We start from the raw sequence: 19125 nt of genomic DNA, 5'->3' as shown, positions 1-19125 counted from the left end.
TTGCCAAGTAGGATAGCACCTGAAAGCGATATCCGTGGGTGACATCGAGAAATAGGCTTATTATTCCGCACGAGTTCCGTCTACTCTATCTCGCGTGTAACGTTGCGATCGCAAGCGCATTTCCAAGGCCCGAGGTGGGGTTAACATGTTGAGATCAACATTCCCCACACTTAGACATCTTGGCTTCCCAACAGGGTCACATTTTTACGAGCGGCTACCGAATCTAAGTGGAAGGTTCAACAATCCTGATATTTACACATCTTGAGGGGTTTATTCTCATGACTAGATGCGGGGCTCAGTGTCGAAGGGTCACATCCCCGTATATATACAACCGGAATTGACTCCAACGGTGCGGTATCATGAAACTATTTCAAACAGGCTTGTCCGCTACAGAGGACTAAATCAAAAGCTAGCCTGCGCAGTTTACTGATTTTTACAATCCGATAACGGAATCACCAACATAGAAGACAAGACATTCTGTTTACTGCTGGCCATAGCCATTATATAACTCGTATAGAGATTGTGGCTCATTCGGGAACTACTGCAGATAAATATCCTAATACCCGCATTCTACGTTAATCAGAAATAGTACCTTTTTTTCCCCGAACACAAGGTTTTCAAATGCCCCGAACATAGCTCAACACACTCTTGCCATTGACATGCCCAAAGCACTGGACCCTCTTTTGAGGCGTTCACTTGATGACCCACGACCGGTTATAGTTCTGACATGTGGCATCGCAGGTATGAGCAGTCTAAACTGCCAATGACAACAAACAATAGCCAAAAAGAAAGGGAGAAAAGGTCAATTTTAATCTTTGCCCAGAATCAGGGCAATCCACGCTATCCAAAGCGATTTTCTGCAAATATCCATCTTTTGAACGTCTCTCGATTGACTCTCACATCTACAGCAAACACGGGTTGTACTCAATCGATTATCCAACCGAACGATACGAACAATATCCAAAAAAGACCGAGGAAACACTTCGGAGTGGATTGATCAGACTACTGGTGCTAACGAACAACAACGAGATCTTAGATTTCTGGTTCTCATTTCGACAAACTCGAGATAAGTGAAAAGACCCATTGACGCAGGAGGTGGTCGTTGGATCCTTGTGCACCTTGATGTCAATGAAGAAGAATTGCGTCGACGAGTGAAGGAGAGGAATCAGTTAGATGTTAAGGATGGCGATTGAGCATATTAGTGACAGATGAGGTGCTTGAGAAGTATATAGTGGGGTTTGAGAAGCCAGATGGAGAAGGGGAGAATCTGTTGCATTTACAGTGCATGAGTTATTCATTATTGCGTCGCCAAGGTATGTAGATAAAAATGAGATTAAAGCATTCTCTATGTCATCTTAGCGCGCTGGAAAGTGAACCCATAGTCCCTAAAGACTGCACACTTATCCGTATCTGCAAAGTTAACAGTAGCATGTGAAGGTGGCATTCCAAGAAATGAAAGATTGCCATCTGAAGAACTGTACGGCTGGATTTCATAGCCATGTCCGTCTCCAGTCTTGCCACCAGCAAAGATAGCATGCGTAGTGGCGTATGCAGGGCCACGAACCTTCAGGAACTCAAGATTCGGGTTCGGATTGTGCGTGCGGAACCAGGCACCCCAGACATCGTGCAAGAGTTGGGAGTGGCGGATATCCAGATCATCGTAGTAGGGCGCCACGTTCAAAGTTTTCGAGTTGAGGGTACCCCAGGCAAGGAGGACATCAGACGAATGACAGGTGGCATTGTATTCGCTGTTCGGAGAGCAGATGGCAGGAACGCCAACATTTGTCTGGATGTGTCCCTGGGAAATTTCCACTTCATAAAGAGACGGGAATGCATTCTTGGCATGATTGAGAAGCCAGCCCTGGGCACATTCCCATTCAGAGTATGTCACTGCCGTTGCAGCAGCATTGCGCACGCCGTCGGGATCAGACCAGTTGGCCTCGAATGCACCGGAAAGGGTCATTTTTGTGCCAAGGTCAGTCCCATAGGCAATCTCGAACACCGCATCAAGTGCAGCTTGCGTGTCTCCAAGCTCGGGGATTTCGGCATCTACATAAAGCCCTGCTTCGTCATGGACTGTCGTGAACATTGTCGGGACATGATTAGGTAGTTTATCTTCCGTGAGCAGGCGGTAGAACTGATCATCCACAACACCGTAGTTGGAATCATCGAGCATGGGCATGAAGGGCTCTTGCGAGGAGAGAAGTTTGGTATTGTGATAGTAGTGGGTGGCAAGATCGGACGCGATCGTGGACTCAGCATCTCCAAAAGCGGTGGAATTGTCCAGATACATATCAGCCGGCACTGAGCGAAGACACTTCAGAAGCTCTGCCTCGGAACTATCACTGTCACAGCCGACTGCTTTGCCTACCGTAGGGGCAATGTACTGCGAGTATAGGGCACGTGGAAACCACGGAAGATCAAGCGGTGCTGACTGGACAAGCGCTCCTGAGAAGAGACCCTTGGCTGCGCTAGAAGACAACAGAGCCACCGCGCTCTGGCCGCCGGCAGACTGTCCGAAGATAGTGACGCGGGATGGATCTCCCCCAAAGGCAGCAATATGCTCTTTTACCCATCGCAACGCCATTATCTGGTCCCGGATACCATAGCTACCAGTAGTGAGCTTGCCAGTCGCCAAGAAACCCAAGGCGCCGACACGATAGTTGAGAGTCACAATCACGACGTCACTGCGACTAGCAAAGTTGCCACCGTCATAGTCGACCATTGACGAGGTACCCTCCAGGAAGGATCCGCCATAGAGATAGACAGCCACAGGGCGACCGCCAGTGTGTTCATCCCTCTGAGTTGGCAGAACGGGCGTGTACACGTTCAAAAACAGGCAATCCTCAGAGATTGGGCCGTTATCAAGAGTTCCATAGCTGGAGTTTGACTGAATGCATGAGGCTCCCAGCTTGGTTGCGTCGATATTCTTGGAACCAGAGTAGGCTTGCGGCGGAGCAAATCGCAATTTGCCCAGTGGAGGGTTTGCAAATGGAATTCCCAAGAACCGGAATGAACGTGCATCGCGATATCCGGTCACCCTGTAGTCGTGAGACGCGACAGTAATTTTGGACGATTCCATAACCGTGCGGTCTATGTCTTTTGTCGGGGGTGGACTAGACGTGCAGAGAGCCGGGAGCTGCGAGTTGCAGGAGACGCGAACAAGGCCCTTGTGGGAGCATGAAAGCGCATAGCAATCTTTGCCGGGGGCGGAATGGGACACCCAAAGCTCTTGACCTTCGGGAAATTCGTGGGCAAAGACAAGGTAATCCAACTCATACCCCAGGTGGTTTTGGTTGAGTGAAGGCTCAGATGACCAGGGATGCAGCTTCTCGCCGATGGTTGCGCACCGGGCGGTAGCTTCTGCATGGCTCAGTCGATCGTGCACTAGAACTGCCGAGCTGCCATTGTTCTGCGGGCCCAGGTTATTGTAGTGCAACACCTGAAGAGTTCCTACAGAGTCAAGACTGGGACAACGATGTGGTTTGAAAGAAGGGGCTGCCAGAGCCAGACTGCCCAAAAGTAACGCGCCCGCCAGAACGGTCATTTTGTTTCAGTCGGATTCGCTGTCTTAGGCACAGCGAAAAACATGGCGAACGCATGGGGAACAGCTCTTCCTTAAGGGCTGTCTCAGTCGCTTAGCGTGAGCCGAACCTCATATCGGAAAGCCCGGGGGTTAGTGGACCCTGACTTGGAGCGTATAGACGATAGCGTAGTGTCCGTGAGCCGGACGATCAACGGAAATGCGGAGAGTCCGGGCATGTGGTACCGACGTGGCTTATGGCGCCTCTCAGAGTCTACGCTGTCCGTCATTTGATGACCGTAATTTGGAAAGCATATCCGAGTGCCTTTAATTATTCTGGTAATTGGAGGGGAAACGAACAGCAACCGAGGATGTGTATGTTTGGTGGATCCGCTCTCAAGGTATACCAGAGTAGGTTAGCACATCCTTTCTCAGGATTCTCGATCTCGCTTAGAATAAACAGAACAACAAAGGAGTGTCGTGAGACAACATTCAGCCTCGGGAGGTGCTTGGGAGTTGTGGCGGTTGAGATTTAATGTAAATAATTGCCGATCCAACCAATCCATCTCATGCTTCGTAGAAAGTGATCTTTTGCCGACTGACGTATCATAAATAACCTTGGAACCAACTTGCTTGCCATAGCTTGAATAATCCTCACATGAATCCTAGGGTAGGTACGTGTTCACTGAATAGGAAGCAGCAGCATCGTCTTGTAGCCGTCTGGTTCAATGGGTTCTGCCCGTTACCTATAGCTCGCTGGAGTAAACTCATGGAATTTGTAAGAACTATCTAAACTTGATCACAAAGCAAACCGGTTAATCCCTGTCAAATTTCCGAGCAAGCGACGACTGCTGACTCATAATCCACAGGGGTCAGGGACATCAATATTGCGGGGTAAATGTAGGGCCAGGATTACCGACGATGTGGATCCGCTTGCTGTCAACAACCATGCAAATACTCGGGTACCTCCAGGACATTTAGTTCGCTAATTGCCTAAAGGTATGCTGGGGGTCCTAAGACAGCTATCGAATTCCGGAATCTAGTCGCTTATGCTAAAGCTTCACCATATTAGACGGGAGAGAAGTAGTAGTCATGGTTTGATTTGCCACGGATATAGGACGTGGACTTAGCTGCTTATCGTAGAAGGTAGATTCGTCAACCTATATCGTCAGAGGACGTTTGTGCTTGAACAGGTCGCTTTTCGTTATGGTGTGTGAACTTTGCAATGTGTAGGAGATGCGGTAGCGGTCGCTCATTAGGCAGTGACTTCTTATAGCTTTTTAGCGATGCTTGACACTCGTGGACGTAAGGGGACCTTATATAAAATGAACGCGCTAAGAAGATTTTGTACATTCTGTACGGCCGAGGGTTAGCCGCCTTAGTTTTACAATATCCAATTTAAAAACCTGTTGAACGTGCTACTACTTATGTTAGTCAATTAGCACTAATGGACATTCATTTTTGACCATTAAATAGTCAATATGTTGTGGTTATTCAACGTGAATACCTCATTTAAGTGCACGTTGCCACTACCTATTTGGATATAATCTTTAGCCTGCACTAATTACCCTACGAGTATTGATAGTAGGGCAAGCGCCAATCTCCATGTCTCCCTCATTTTCCTCCGCTTTTGCTGGTTTCACGACTTGTTGCCTTCAATTTTAAACCGTTTTGAACGTCAACAGGAAAAAGTTGAATAAGCTATCATTGTAAGCTGAGGATGTGCTGCCATAGCTCTAACGACTGTGGCCTTTTGACCCTCTCTAGGAGAAGAATCTCCCTGGTCTCTAGAGTCATCCAGTCAAGGTCTAAGCCATATTTGCTACCTGGCAATAAAATGAAGGCTTGTACGCCTTTCTTATGCCAGGCATGCGCCGCGGACAAGCGGCAATGCGACCGGATTTGACCCGGGTGTAGCAGATGCCCAAGCAATGGCCTTGATTGCGAATACAACAATATATACTCTTGCCGTCACAAATTGATTCCACCACTTCCCAGCAGTCTGCTGAATCTTACCACCGCTTCATTCATTCTGTGTCATTCGGAGAATTGCTAGGCTCTTTCCAGGCCTTACTCCTCCGACAATGCGTTCTCGCTTTGAATGAAGACGTTCATACCCAGTACTCCGAGCCAACAGGTGCAATGCTTTGAACCATAGCCAATCGACTATGGCAACAGGCTCCTATCCAGCTTCCCCCAACGCCAGTCCACGACCCGCGTGGATTCTGGCTGAGACTGTGAGGTGTACTATCATTGTGAGCTTAATGCTCCGCAGGGCCTTTTCTCCGAAGACGAGGGATTATTCTGTCCACCCCCTTTGTGGATGCGTTGCCATTTGAAGTACAAACGAATCTATGGGCGACGACACTGAGTCAATGTGGGCGAATTCAAATTCGACACATCTGATTCGATGGTGTCTTTGCATGAATATTCGGTTGCGATTGAAAATGGAGTAGTCCTTAATAATTCTCCGTTTGGAACATTAATTGTGGCTGCCTGTAAAGGGAAAGAGGTCTAGGCAATCTGGTTTCCTTCTATGAGCTCTTATATTAAGAATTTAGTTAAACGAACGGAATTATAACATCGCATTCAACCGAATGCAACAGAGCAACCAGTCCATCAGCTATCCGACTTTCGGCGCAGAAACTGTTTCAACAGCACGGACAGTGTCGCGGTCATCTGCTGATACAACTCCTGCCTCTTGGTCTCGAATGCATTGAAGACATCCTTTGCAGAACCCACCAGAATTTGATCCTCTCCATTTGAAAGCCGGGCCCACATCTCATCAATAAACTCCTGAAGAGGCATGCCGATCAGGTGACCGTCCTTCAGATCAGGCTGATGCCTGGTATCATGGAGCTCAGTCTGCACGGCAGGGGGGTATATTTCTAGTACCTTCACATTGCCAGGGCCATCCTGAAGCTGCGTGCGCAAGACGAGAACGAAATGATGCAGAGCAGCCTTGGACGCACCATAATTGGGGCAGCGCATCATGGGCACAAGGGCCATTTGCGATGTGGTGAATACAATGGCTGCCTGTGACTGCTGCTTCTGGAGATGGGGGATGAAGGCCTTGGTGAGATACACGGCCGACGTGTAGTTGGTAATCAATTCTTGGTCAAGAATGTCCAAGTCAACAGTCTCCGGCTTCGAGAAATCGAAAGGTCGTTGAATGCCGGAGTTGACGAAAACGCAGTCTAGGTCGGGAACCTCTGTGATCACTTCCGATGCAAATTGGGGGATCTATGTCAATAACAAAAATCGAGTTACTCCTCATTATGGCGGGTCTCTTCTATAATTTCAAAACCGACCTTGTCTAAATGCGTGATATCGAACACTCTTGCCTTGACTTTGTTGTCGCCGTGTTTCTGGACGAAATCGTCCAGTTCCTCTTTTCTCCGCCCAGAAACTATAACCTGCGTTCCATTTTCCACGAGTTTCGTGGCCAGCGCTTTTCCGATGCCAGATGTGGCACCGATCACAAGCACCTTCTTGTATGTGAATGGCATGTTATTTATTGAGAAAAAATAATCTGACAATGTTGTCAAGAAATTCAAATTCGGAAACTTTGTGCTTGTTCCAGTCCTTTTTCTTGCTATATATACTACTTATCAAGGCAGAACATGGGGCTTTGCTACGATATGTCATCATGTTACATTTTGTTTTACCAAAGTGCGTAGACTAAACCTAATGAAGACTAGGTGAAATGGTTGGAATGGGTGGAACGGGTGGGATGAGATCATAATACCGCATCCATCGAAATAATTGTCATTTAGCAGATTAACTCATCAGTAGCCTGCATTTTCCTTATTTGTATCGAGCCCTCATTGTTCTCGTTTCCGTTCCCGTTCTCTTCTTCCCGTGCCCCAACATGGCACAGCTGACAGGTGGGTCCGTATTTACTGCGGCGGATAGCCATTCGCAGCCAAATACGGTCCCAAAAAGGCAGCCCGCAACTTGCTGAACCGAGTAATGCAAAAGGGGATGAACGTTGATAGAGAGCGCAAGCAGGCGCATTGTCTCGGCTCAATAGTCAAATATTACGGGTTTGTACTTGAATCTAATTTGACTTGACGGAAGAAGAAGTTCATTCTAGGGAAGCCATGTTCCTAAGCCAACGGCATACGGAATTGGAGCTCATATGGATGTACCTCAGAAGCAGATAAAAAGAAGAGATGTAAGAGGGCTTTTATATAGTGCATAACTCGAAAACATATGGCTCAGTGGACAAGTATCAGGAACTTTTGGCAGACGTCATAGCAACCTTCGTTCCATTGGCGCTTGCCAAAGTCAGAGTGTATGCCTCCTGAAATGTGTTCGGATCACGATTTTCGATCCTATCAAACTGCTGCAAGATCCTTGCTATTGCATAGCCAGCCTCAGTAAGAGCAAATTGTTGCCCAATGCAGATACGAGGGCCTCCATTAAATGGAGCGTATGCCCATCCCGGTTTGAGGCTCTCCCACCTTTCTGGTCGGTACTCGTCTGCATCGAGCCCATAGATTTCAGGCAGTCTGTGCATGGTATAAACACTGTACATAATCTCATGGCCTTCCTTAACAAAGATGGGTGCTTTACCATCTAAACCGCCTCCGATGGGGAGGTAGGTGTTTTTGTTAGCCATGCGCACATTTATAGGGACCACAGGGTACATGCGTAGGCCTTGAGAGTGTTAATAGTATAGCGATTTGTTTCACTGAGATTGGGACTTACTCTCATTCAAGACCCATGTTAAGTATTTCATAGCTTTTAGGTCCCCAAATGAAGGTTTCTCACCGTTGAGAATCTTTATCTCTTTTTGGAGCTTGTTCCAGACGTCCGGTCGTCTGGCCAACATGAAGAACGTGGTACTCAGTAAACTCGCGGTTGTATCACGGCCGGCCAACAATATATTAAGTAACTGATCTGTGAGTTCATTCTTGTCGAGTGTTCGCTTTGACAGCTCGTGTAAGAACACATATCGCTGTGAGCTTATTTTGCGAGCCTCCTCACAGACATCAACCTCGGTGCTATCGAGTTGTATCCGGTAGTTGATAGCTTTGTCTACAAATCGGTTGACATAAGAACGAGCCTCTCTAACTGCTTCGGAGAACCTGCTATCTTTGTAGAACATCATTAGTGTTCCCAGTCGACTGCGTTTAGCCAGCCCTTCTTGAGAAATATTGAAGTTATTGGCAAATGATGCGGCCGAATGAGAGGTAACTTCATCAAGAGTATGCACCGACTCCCCGAAGAGAAAATCCGTAGCAGAATCAAGCGTCTTGTGAACAAGAATTAGCAACAGAAAAGCGCGCAAAGGGACTGATACATGTATACCATTCGGAAAAATAGAGGTTGCAGATCTACTGTTGAGTCATCACCAGGAATGAGTTTGATTAGCTTGGCCACATGATTCTCGTAGACCTCGATGTCGGCAATCTGATTGCGAACAAAATTGGGACGAAGCAGAGCCCGGGAGTTTTCCCACCGGCTGCCATCGGTGCAGAAGATACCGTGTCCTAGGAGGGGACGCAAGGCGGTATTCCGGATTTTGCCCAGCTCGAAGTCTTGGAATTTGAGTGCTAGGACTGTTTGAACGTTTCTAGGTTCAACAGTGAAGATGACGTTTCGGCCGGCCATCTTGGCCTTGAATGTTGTACCGTATATGTGATGCCAGTTACGAATGAACTCGCACAATGTCTTCTTGCGGGCTGCAGCTAGCATGTCCCTCACCATGCCGAGACCAAAAAGGCCGTAGGATACGGTGTTCAGAGGTGGTAAGCAGCCATTATCCCGAGTGAATTTACATGCTAAGTAATTGTTAGTTTTGTTTCTTCTGTGCAATTGGGAACAGAAAGATGACCAACCTTGACGAGTCCGGGCTAGCCTCATTAACGACAGTACAAAAGCCGCGACGGCAGCAGCAATAGCCCAAAGTGGCACGGGAGGCAGATCAAATCGTGGAAAATCCATTATGTTATCCCTTATGACTAGGCCGTGAGACATTGGGAAGCGAGATTTTGACCTTCTATAGTTGCAGCTGAAAACCTCCTTATAGTTCTCTTGTTCTTTGGGTTGGGAAGAGAGGGCGGGCCTCTGACTACTAGGAGGCGGACGGGCGGACCAGTGGCTAAAAAGTCAAGGTATAATGTGGTCGAGACTTCTGTGGCAAACCCACTCCGGCTGCGGCACATTATGTCTTATTTTTGGCGATCATCTGGCGCTGACCTGATCCTTCCTACGCTGTATTTACGCGGGGCTGTCCCTAGTAAGGCGCGTGGAGTTCCTATCTTTTCTCGATTATCTAGATAATTAACGTGACCTGCAAAAAAACATACGAACATCACGGGTTATTTGATTTCATAAAGGGTCGCCATCAGTAAACTTAGGTTGATGAAATAGCAGTAGATTTATGAACTAGTTTTCTAACCCTCAATCTTTACGTGATTGACGAAGGGATTTACACGAGTCTATCTACTATAGCAAGGATACCGTTTACTGAATACGGTTAACGCCCCACTTAACTTTCTGTGGTTCACTTCAAAAAGGCAATTACTTCTTGCGTTGAGATATGATGTCACCACATATTGATCAAAACCAATGCATTTAACAGCAAAATGGGATTCACGTGTACCTGTGTTCAATATTTAATCGTTAAAGAAGTTCCTATTCACTTGAAACTTGAATAAACTTCTCGCCAATATAAGATTAATACTTGGCCTCTGTTGCAATCGACGCAGTGATTTGTCTAGCTGTCTCGCAATGTCTCTTCCTAGAAAGAAAGTCCTGATAACCGGGTGTTCGGACGGTGGCCTGGGCTGTGCCCTTGCTATTGCCTTTAAGGATGCTGGCCTACACGTGTATGCCACAGCTCGCGACCCTTCTAAAATGAGCGAAGTGAAATTGCACGGAATCGAAACACTTACGCTGGATGTGCAGTCGTCTAACTCAGTCACCGCCTGCGTCAGCAAACTCTCTAGCCTGGATATTCTGGTGAACAATGCTGGTGGAGGTTACAGCATGCCATTTTCGGATCTGTCTATTCCGGAGGCGAAGAGATTGTTCGATCTCAACGTGTGGTCTTATCTTACGATCACTCAAGCCTTCTTACCGTTACTTTTACGATCTAAAGGAATGGTCGTCAATCACACGTCCGCCGCATCTATGTGCACTGTGCCATTTCAATCCGCATATAATGCCTCGAAAGCTGCTATAGCGGCATTTTCTGATTCGCAGCGCTTAGAGCTCGAGCCGTTTGGTATCAAGGTTGTGGACTTGAAGACTGGGATGGTATCATCCCATTTTCAACAGAATTTACGGAAATCGACACCTATTTCTTTACCCACAGATTCAATCTACAACTTGGCGAAGGAAAAGGTGGAGGATATGATCCGGGCTGAAAGACTTGAACAGTCAGGTATGCCTGCCGAGCAATGGGCAAAGCTGATTGTGAATGACCTTTTGTCGGACAATCCGCCGTCGCGCATTTGGAGAGGAAACCAGGCAGAGGTAGTGCGAGATTTGACGACTTGCTCATCTGAGACTTTGGAAAGTATTGTGAAGGACGTTACGGAGTTCCGCCTTGTCGAAGAATTGCTACACCAATGAAATCGCAGTTGCCATAGTACCATATCTGAGATCAAGGATAAGTGCATACCAGGTAGAATCTCAAAACGCCATGCTTGAAGCTTTTTGGCGTTAGATTACTATCTTGCTACTTCTTGAACCTTCATTTCCCTATGTCAAATCCAAACCTTCTCTATTATAAAGTCCGCACAAAGTGTGTAATAGTCTTCTGGACATTCATACCGAAAATACATACTGTAGCAGGAAAAGACCATATACCACGTCATACTTCCCGCTCCACCGTGTACTTAGTGGACTGACGCCAAGATTGCCATCAATAAAGGTTGAAGTGTTGAATAATAAACGTAATCCATGTATCTTGAAATGTGAGCGTTTTGTTTTGTGATCCTGTACTGGCTTAACATGTACATGGGCTTTGTATGTTACAGTACCTGACTACATAAAATTACACAATGCGTACGAAAAGCCTGAGAAATTCCATGAAAACCGATAGCTCAATGAGTCTCTGCAAATCACGCGGAGAGGGCGCGGCCCTGGAGCCAGCCTAGGCCCTGGAGCCAGCCTAGTCCCCGGACGATCTGTTAGATAGCTTCAACTTTCCTTCTCAATTTGTATGGCATGCGTGCCCTTTGCCGGTCATCATTCTTGAATGGTACCTCATTGAGTTAGAGAGTATCATAACAGATGATAGAATCGGCAAACTATTTTCTCGACTAGAGTTTTGTTGTTTGCGGGCGAACAACAGCCTTTTCGGCAGGCGATGGCGTAGGCGTCAACTAATAATCACTAACGATAAGTCTGTCATTACAGTAGGCCCGGAGATATGAGGCCCAGTTCTCTCATGAGCCATGATTGTTACGGCGTTCAACAAAGTGAAGCATTGATCCGTGGGACGATACATCGCAATATGCACCAACACCTGGCAACTTCGGTCTACTTAGAGGGCGGTGGTCAACGGCCGGATTTTCCCACCCTCAGTTTTCTCCGTTTCCCACCCTCTGCTTTTGCACAGTCTGTTCTTGCGCGCGCTGGTCTGCGGTACCCCCTTTTTTCGACCACTTCTGTTTATTTTGACCTGGGCCTTCTAGAGACAGTAGCTGCTTTACCGGCAGCCATTCTCCTCTGCCTGTTGACCTTCGTTCATCACTATTGGCCATCGAATACACACCTCACCAACCACCACCACCTGTGTAGGTGATCCGTGTTTAACCCGAGACTGCCATAATTTGCCCGCTGTTACTTTGGTTTTGGTTTAGCGGGGAAATCAGCTATTTTCTACTGCCTCTTACTGCCTTCCGGCCTCACCTTTCTACTGCTGCTGTTAATCTGAATGTTTTACGTACTGAGCACGATGTTCTAAACTAGTTGTTGTTGAAGAGACGCAAAATGGGTGATGACTTAAGTCCTGACTTAAGGCCCTGAGTTGGTAGTTCAGAGATGCATTTTCGAACGAAAACGCTAGAGTTACTTTCAATGAATACAAGAGCCTTTGGTAAGATCGTGAAAATCATAAGCAGTTCATTTGAAGATCCTGTAGACACTTAAACCTGGTGATTTGTCTGATGCGGAGCTGAATACCCCGTGATTATTCAATTGCAAGCATCCCCATTGACAATGCAATATGATCCGGACATATCGGTGGACTGCTATGGCTCACATTCACTTCTTCTTTCACTGTGGTTGATTGCGGTTGTGTACGGTTCGTGGTTGTGGTTCGATCTCTATTTGGCATACCTCCCACCTGAACCAGCGACGATTGACCCAACTCAACAAAACTCAACCACCGATCTAAAAGTGCAGTAGCCCTTTTCATCCCCTGAAGACAAAATTTCGCCAACATGTTGGCTACTCGAACAGGGATTGGGCCAGTGATATCTGGTCTCTCTTCAAAGCCTTTGTCACTGATGAGCTTAGATGAAAGAACCTCTAGTCGATCATGCAACTCAGTGAGTCGTTGTTGACTGCGCGTAATTTCAAGCGCCAATTGTTGCCTTTGAGAGAAATCGGGATTTGTATTTCCGGTGGATATTGCACGCGCTTGTGCAACCAATCCCGGGCAAACCGTGATCGTGTCGAACGCATATTCGACCACATCCCCCAGCTCACTTCCCTTCCCGGCAAGTCTCTCCTGCCTGATCGCGTACTGATTTACAGATCTCCATTCGGGATCTGCTAAAAAGCACGGTTTACCGCAAATAAAAGCTTCCGCAACAAGGAACGAACGAAAAGCGATGAGTAAGGTCCGCCCGAATCCGTCGCGATGAGCGTCAGCTCCCCGAAGGCGAAACAGAGTAGCAATGCCACTAGAATGAGTGAGCCAGGACCTGTGGCCGCCTCCATCTAGTATCTCGTAGATACCACACAAAACTGCAGCACCTAGGGTGCGATCGGATTTGACGGTTGCGGGGTTCTGAATCAAATGAGCTAGAGATCGCAGCCCGTAGGTATACATTGAGCGACTGCAGAAAATTTTGTCGTTGTCTTTGTTTTTTTGGCCTAGATTTAGGGTTCCCAATGTCCGAGTGCCCCAGACCAGAGCGTCAGTTGGTGCGTCACTTTGTTGGCGGACAAAGTCCATGAACGTCACGTCCACACGAGAACTCCAGGCATAGTACAGACCGGGGAAATTGGCGTCGACAAATAAGCTGAACATTTCTTTCTGTTGTACATCGATGGCCATACGGGCTAGATTCGGAGCAACGGACTCGTCTATACTGGAGCAGTGGCCCAGAGCAAGCCCATGATGAATCCATTTGTAGGGTTGGGCAGCGAATGGTCCAGGATCGGCAATAACTTGAAATCCATCTTCGGATAGAATGATAGGGCAAAATTTAATCCGCTTTTCGTATCCAGGGCATTTCTGGCCTCGCTTTTCGCAGCGCTTGCAAGCAGGCCGCGTCTCATCACACTATGGAATTAGCTCATCACTGACTCGTGCTCCCTTGAATGACACTTACCTTGACTCGTCGCTGCAAACAGGTCCGACATCCTCCGCTGCGAGGTACGCCAACCATGGCTAGGGCATAGGAGGATGGATAGAAAGGATGAAGACGCGCTTTCCAACCCGGCTGACTCCCTAGGCGAGGCGTCTCCCGCCAAGACGGCCTGCTCAGCCCCTCTCAGGGTCCTGCACTTGGCAAACTTAGTTCCATGGACAACAACAGCATCTGCAGCAATAATACACCAAAATGAGGATGGTAACCAATAAGAATCAAGGCATTTTACGGACTATCTACTTCTCCGGCCTGCTTTCGCTAGCGATGAATAGAAAGCAGCAAATAAAAGTCCGAATTTATAGACGAAAAAGAACGCAACCCGCAAAAAACACACCTGCTTTTCCCTCTAAAAATCTAAGGGCAAAAAACAGAAGGCCCAAAATTTGACGTTTAGCCATTGTTCTCCAAATAGAAAGGCAGGGTATGCATTGAAATCGACTTGGCAAACATCACCATACTCTCTACCTTCGCTCTGCGGTCCGTGCATCTCCCTAATACTCCAGCATCCACAAGCCTCCGGCTAAACCTATTTCAACCATACTCTGAAGCGAAAAGTTGGCTAATATCAGCACTATATCACGTGGTCAACTAACTAATTATTACTTGTACTGTTTGTTGGAAAATGAGTAACGTTCTCACTTTTGCGCAATCGATGTAGGATAACTGTGCTATAAGCTAGACCAGGAACAGAGGCAGAAACACAGAGAGGGATGATTAATCGATATTTCCATTAACTCTAAAACTTGTTCGTAACGACATCCGAAGAAGATATTAAAAAGATAAGCAGAGTCTAGAACCCCCCACGTATTCTCAAGCGCTTCAATCCGCGAATTAAATACTATCGTCGCCCATGCGCTTCTGCGCCAACATATGCGGGGGCAGAACATCCTCAGCGGTCTCATCGACATCGGCGAGATCCTCTTCGACCGAGATATGGTCCTTGATCTTGAAAAGGAAGACAGGGGCGGCGACGACGACGGCACCGGCTAGCAGGCCCCAGTTGGAGGCCAGCTCATTCATATACGGCATCTTGTTCTTGTCCATGCTCCACATGACCGCTGCGCCGGCGGACTGCAGACCCTTGTAGAAGCCTGCCAGGTTGGCGAGTTTGCGGCCTGAGTTACCGAGGGCACCCATCAACCTAAGGAAGACGTTAGTTTGAGGCAGACGATGTGGGAGAGGACGAGAAGGAAAACTCACCAGTAAACAGTGCCCTGCCAGCAGGCGTCGAACATGCCATAGAAGAAATACAGGAACATAGGGCCGAGGAAGCCTGAATGGGTCCAGTCCCAGGCGTGAAACCCGTTAGGGTTTTTCTTCGGGTCGTACGCGACGGTGCTCTCGCGGGTGTATCCCTTCTGCCAGGCATAGCCACCGCCCCAGATGGCCATGGTGATAGTGAACAAGAAGACGAGAGCAGCCTTGGCACGGACAGAGCGACGGAAGTACTTGAGATCGAGCAGGGGGCCCAGGAACAGGGCAGCTACAATCTGCGCAAACCAGTAGAGGAAGTCATTCAGAGCCTTGGTGCGCGTGTTGAAGTAGGCGGCATTCAGACCGTTCTGCTGATAGGTGTAGAACCAGTTGGACGCGAAGAACATGGGGAAAAGAAGAATGACACAGGGCTCGCTGCGGAGGGTCTGCCACAGACCAAAGATCTCGCTGCGCCAGCTGGGGTTCTTCATCAGGATGACCTTTGTGCCATCCTTGCGAATGATCTTGTCGGCGTCGCAGATGAATAGAGCCAGGACGGCACCAAAGGCCATGAGCACGATGAAGGCGATATAAGTGCCATCGGTAACGGTCTTGGCGACCTTGACGTGGATGTTCTCGCCGAGCGGAATCTGTGTGAATATAGGGAATTAGCCATGATGCACGGAAGACCGCCGAAAATCTAAGAAACACATACCAGACTGCCTACGCAAGCGCCGACGTTGAAAATGGACCAGAACCAGGTGAAGTAGCGGCCCTTGCGCGCCTCCGGAGGATAAGACATCATGATGGTCCCCTGGGCGGCCCAGAGGAGACCGGCGCACACGCCGAGCAAGGCGCCGGCGAAGATGTTGAAACCGGGAACATACTTGTGGACCGAGACGAGCAGACTAATTGAGTAGAGGGTGTAACCGATACCGCCAAAGGCCAGCGCGAAGCGAATGCCGACGCGATTGACCACGGATCCGGCGGTGAAACCGACGACGGCGAACGTGCTGTAGAGCGCGGTGTTCTGCGAGAAAGAAAGTCAGCTCCGCTGCTCTCGGGGCGCCTGTGGGGTGCGCATACCATATTGTCGGCCACCTGGGTATCGGTATTTCCCGCACCACCCAGACCCTGCAGCGCATTGAACATGCCCGGACACATGAAGCAGACGAATGCGATCATGCCCAGCTGGATGTGCGGCGATGCGTACCAGCCCAAATCGAAGCTACCAATTTTAATGGACCGGTACATCCAGCCGGCCGGGCGGACGACGCCATCCGTCTCGGTGGTGGTGGATTCGGCGGTTTTCTCGTTCGACGCCATGTCGAAAACCAAAAGGGGGTGTGGGAATGGAACTGGGAAAAGGGGTGTGGGGAGAGCGTGGCTGTGGAGACGAACGAAAGCGAGAGATCCGGGGAAAGAAAAAAAAGAAGGGAAGAGACGGATCTTTTATTATTTCAGACCAACACACAAATGATTCATCACGAGCGAGTCGCACCCCTAATAATATCACCTAAAGGCGCTAATGGATCGGTCATAGATACTACCATTTCCGGCTGCAACGTCGCATTTCACCTTATTTTGCGGGGGTGGGACCTCGCGTGTTGTGGGTGATATATTATTGGCGCCTCGGCTGGACATTCATTCGATAGCAGAGTTACACTACGCCTGGGAACCGGATGGAACACGCGCTTGCGACGCTCGGGTTAGGGGCTCATTTCGGACGCCACTAAGAGCCTCGATAAGGGCTGGGAGCTTGGACCCACTACGAAAGGTGATCTGGGACAGGCTTCCTGAGGATCCACTGCGTTGACAGAAATCCAATTCGCTGCAGTATGTGGTTGGGAGCTGGGTTGGGAATCACGCGAGCGGACAGTCCAGTTCGTGAGGCCCCTTTTCTCCTGGGCCCGGACCAAAATAGCTAAAAAAATGTTGGCCCGCCAGGTCATGTGGTTGGAAAATCTTCACGCTAGTAACGGGATCCCGAAACAGCCTAGGCCGGACTTAGGGTTAGGGTCACGATCCTTGAGCGACGTGTACAGTAGAGGCACAATCAGAGACGAAAAGATAGATAGTAACTTGCGGCGCCATGGCTGGCCTGACATACTACTGTACCTACTTCTCCTGGAACAGTCCCGTGAGGGTGCAATCGAAGAGTCTCTCGAGTTACGCGTCCACCACCGCTAGCCGACTCCGAACCGGCACGTTCTCGCCAAGCCCCGGCTGCGGGAAACCTGACACTTTGACACCCTTCCGAAACATGAGACAATGCGTCGAGCCCCCAAAATGAAACATGCCGATCTGATCCCCCTTGCGCAACCGATCGCCTTCCCGCACGGAGATCTCACACGTGGACACCTCTGCCATGCCAACCCCAATAAAAGCCATCAGCCCAATTGCCGGCTCGTCGCACTCAATCAAGATCACCGCCCGTGTCGCCGTCGCCGTGATGTAGGCTTGCGAAGTGACCTCGCCGGCGAGATCGATGTCATGGGTTTGTCCGCCCGGGTTGCCCACCCCTGAAAACAATGGTTCCGAGTAGTACGTGCCAGGCACGACGTACGCCGCGACGACTTTCCCCGATACGGGCGCGTGCCAGCGGTGGTAGCTCAGCGCGCTCAGAAACGCTTGGTACACCGTGCCTCCGACAAAGGACGGGGCACGTGGGTCGTGTGCCAGCATGTCGAGCACGGAGTACGGCTGGCTCTTCATCCAGAAACTGTCACGTGCCGCGACCTGGTGCGCGATGCGATAGGGTTGCGCCTCGCAGGCGCTGACGATAACACGACCGTCCTCCGGGTCCGCGACGGGGCGCATGCCCTCGCGGAACTGGCGGGTGAAGAAGTCATCCCACGAGGTAAAGCCATGGTGTGGCGCCGATGGGTCGCACTGGAACATGGCCTGGAAATCGAGTGTCGTGGCCATAGTGGGGCCCACCTTCGCGACAGAGGTAAGGTCGCGAGACCCCGAGGGGCCAAACCAGCCATGCGACGAGTCGTTGAGCACCTCTGCCGAAGCTGGCGAGCGCAGAAACTCCCCCCAGGCATCGAGGACTTTCTTGATCATGGCATTGATCTCCGGGTCTAGGAACGCGGCGTATCCGCTCGGCGTGCCCATGGGCCAATCGAGGATGGCATTGATAGGCAACCCGACAAGACCCACGCGGTGGGACTTGTCGGTCCAGGATGGGGCGGTGGTGAGAAGGTGGTTGAGCACGCGCAGGAGGTGCGGCGGATCGCGGATCTGCGGGCGCCCGGTCGGATCGTGGGCGTAGGGCTTCTTGTGCGGGATTTCCTTGAACATGCCAGCCAGCAGCATGTATACTCGCGTGTTCGTGTCGATCAGGTGCTGGAATTCTTGGAGGACTGGGTGGAGGGGTTTATGGGGGTCATCGTCGACCTTCTTGATGACCCCGCCGAGCCATTCGCGGTGTGCTTCATGGTCTGCTGGCAGCCAGTTGCCGATTCTAGGAATGTGAGGTTGGGTTCAATTGGAATGATGTAGCCACTTACCGATGGAGATGGTGCGTATGTTGCGCTTTTGGAGTCATGATCAAGAGAAAAGATCGTCGCTCAGCCTTGTAGGGGAAAAGCTTGACTGTCAATCGTGCTTGGCGATGCGTCCGGTATTTATAAAGACAAGAGTCGTTGCATCACCATGACGCCCAGGGACATGGATTTGGGGAGATGATTTTGTGGGGACTGCGAGACCTTGGAAGGAGCGTGGCATGATGTCACCACCACCAAACAGGGAGAATATAAACATACGAGGCGTAAACGGATATGGTGGCTTACATAGTGGTTTTTTATTAGAGAGATCACACAGTCATAGGGGAAATGGGCA

The 19125-nt window shown here is 49.3% G+C and overlaps 7 protein-coding genes across 7 annotated transcripts; 1 reads left to right on the top strand and 6 right to left on the bottom strand.

Annotated features, from left to right (window-relative positions):
* Positions 1 to 1345: 1345 nt before the first annotated feature.
* On the bottom strand, positions 1346 to 3547 carry N7510_010373 (putative cholinesterase; the record flags this gene model as incomplete). The annotated part of the gene is made up of 1 exon (XM_056982298.1): positions 1346 to 3547. The coding sequence occupies one exon, from the start codon at positions 3545 to 3547 to the stop codon at positions 1346 to 1348; it is 2202 nt and encodes a 733-aa protein (XP_056830134.1).
* A 2595-nt stretch (positions 3548 to 6142) lies between these two features.
* On the bottom strand, positions 6143 to 7032 carry N7510_010372 (putative short-chain dehydrogenase/oxidoreductase; the record flags this gene model as incomplete). The annotated part of the gene is made up of 2 exons (XM_056982297.1): positions 6143 to 6766; positions 6835 to 7032. The coding sequence occupies 2 exons, from the start codon at positions 7030 to 7032 to the stop codon at positions 6143 to 6145; spliced, it is 822 nt and encodes a 273-aa protein (XP_056830133.1).
* Positions 7033 to 7757: 725 nt separating this feature from the next.
* N7510_010371 (cytochrome P450) lies at positions 7758 to 9475 on the bottom strand (the record flags this gene model as incomplete). Its single annotated transcript, XM_056982296.1, has 3 exons — positions 7758 to 8185; positions 8237 to 8783; positions 8840 to 9475. 3 exons carry the CDS (start codon positions 9473 to 9475, stop codon positions 7758 to 7760), a joined length of 1611 nt encoding a protein of 536 aa, XP_056830132.1.
* A 789-nt stretch (positions 9476 to 10264) lies between these two features.
* On the top strand, positions 10265 to 11110 carry N7510_010370 (Short-chain dehydrogenase/reductase SDR; the record flags this gene model as incomplete). The annotated part of the gene is made up of 1 exon (XM_056982295.1): positions 10265 to 11110. The coding sequence occupies one exon, from the start codon at positions 10265 to 10267 to the stop codon at positions 11108 to 11110; it is 846 nt and encodes a 281-aa protein (XP_056830131.1).
* A 1564-nt stretch (positions 11111 to 12674) lies between these two features.
* Positions 12675 to 14103, bottom strand: N7510_010369 (Zn(II)2Cys6 transcription factor domain-containing protein; the record flags this gene model as incomplete). The annotated part of the gene is made up of 3 exons (XM_056982294.1): positions 12675 to 12763; positions 12824 to 13997; positions 14047 to 14103. The coding sequence occupies 3 exons, from the start codon at positions 14101 to 14103 to the stop codon at positions 12675 to 12677; spliced, it is 1320 nt and encodes a 439-aa protein (XP_056830130.1).
* An 813-nt stretch (positions 14104 to 14916) lies between these two features.
* N7510_010368 (uncharacterized protein) lies at positions 14917 to 16605 on the bottom strand (the record flags this gene model as incomplete). Its single annotated transcript, XM_056982293.1, has 4 exons — positions 14917 to 15226; positions 15286 to 15929; positions 15995 to 16309; positions 16366 to 16605. 4 exons carry the CDS (start codon positions 16603 to 16605, stop codon positions 14917 to 14919), a joined length of 1509 nt encoding a protein of 502 aa, XP_056830129.1.
* Positions 16606 to 17448: 843 nt separating this feature from the next.
* On the bottom strand, positions 17449 to 18832 carry N7510_010367 (uncharacterized protein; the record flags this gene model as incomplete). The annotated part of the gene is made up of 2 exons (XM_056982292.1): positions 17449 to 18748; positions 18795 to 18832. The coding sequence occupies 2 exons, from the start codon at positions 18830 to 18832 to the stop codon at positions 17449 to 17451; spliced, it is 1338 nt and encodes a 445-aa protein (XP_056830128.1).
* Between the last annotated feature and the right edge of the window lie 293 nt (positions 18833 to 19125).

The sequence above is a fragment of the Penicillium lagena genome, assembly GCF_028827675.1.
Source record: "Penicillium lagena strain IBT 129212 chromosome Unknown utg000007l_segment0_segment0, whole genome shotgun sequence".
Lineage (NCBI taxonomy): Eukaryota > Fungi > Ascomycota > Eurotiomycetes > Eurotiales > Aspergillaceae > Penicillium > Penicillium lagena.
This window is presented reverse-complemented; position numbering and strand designations above follow the sequence as displayed.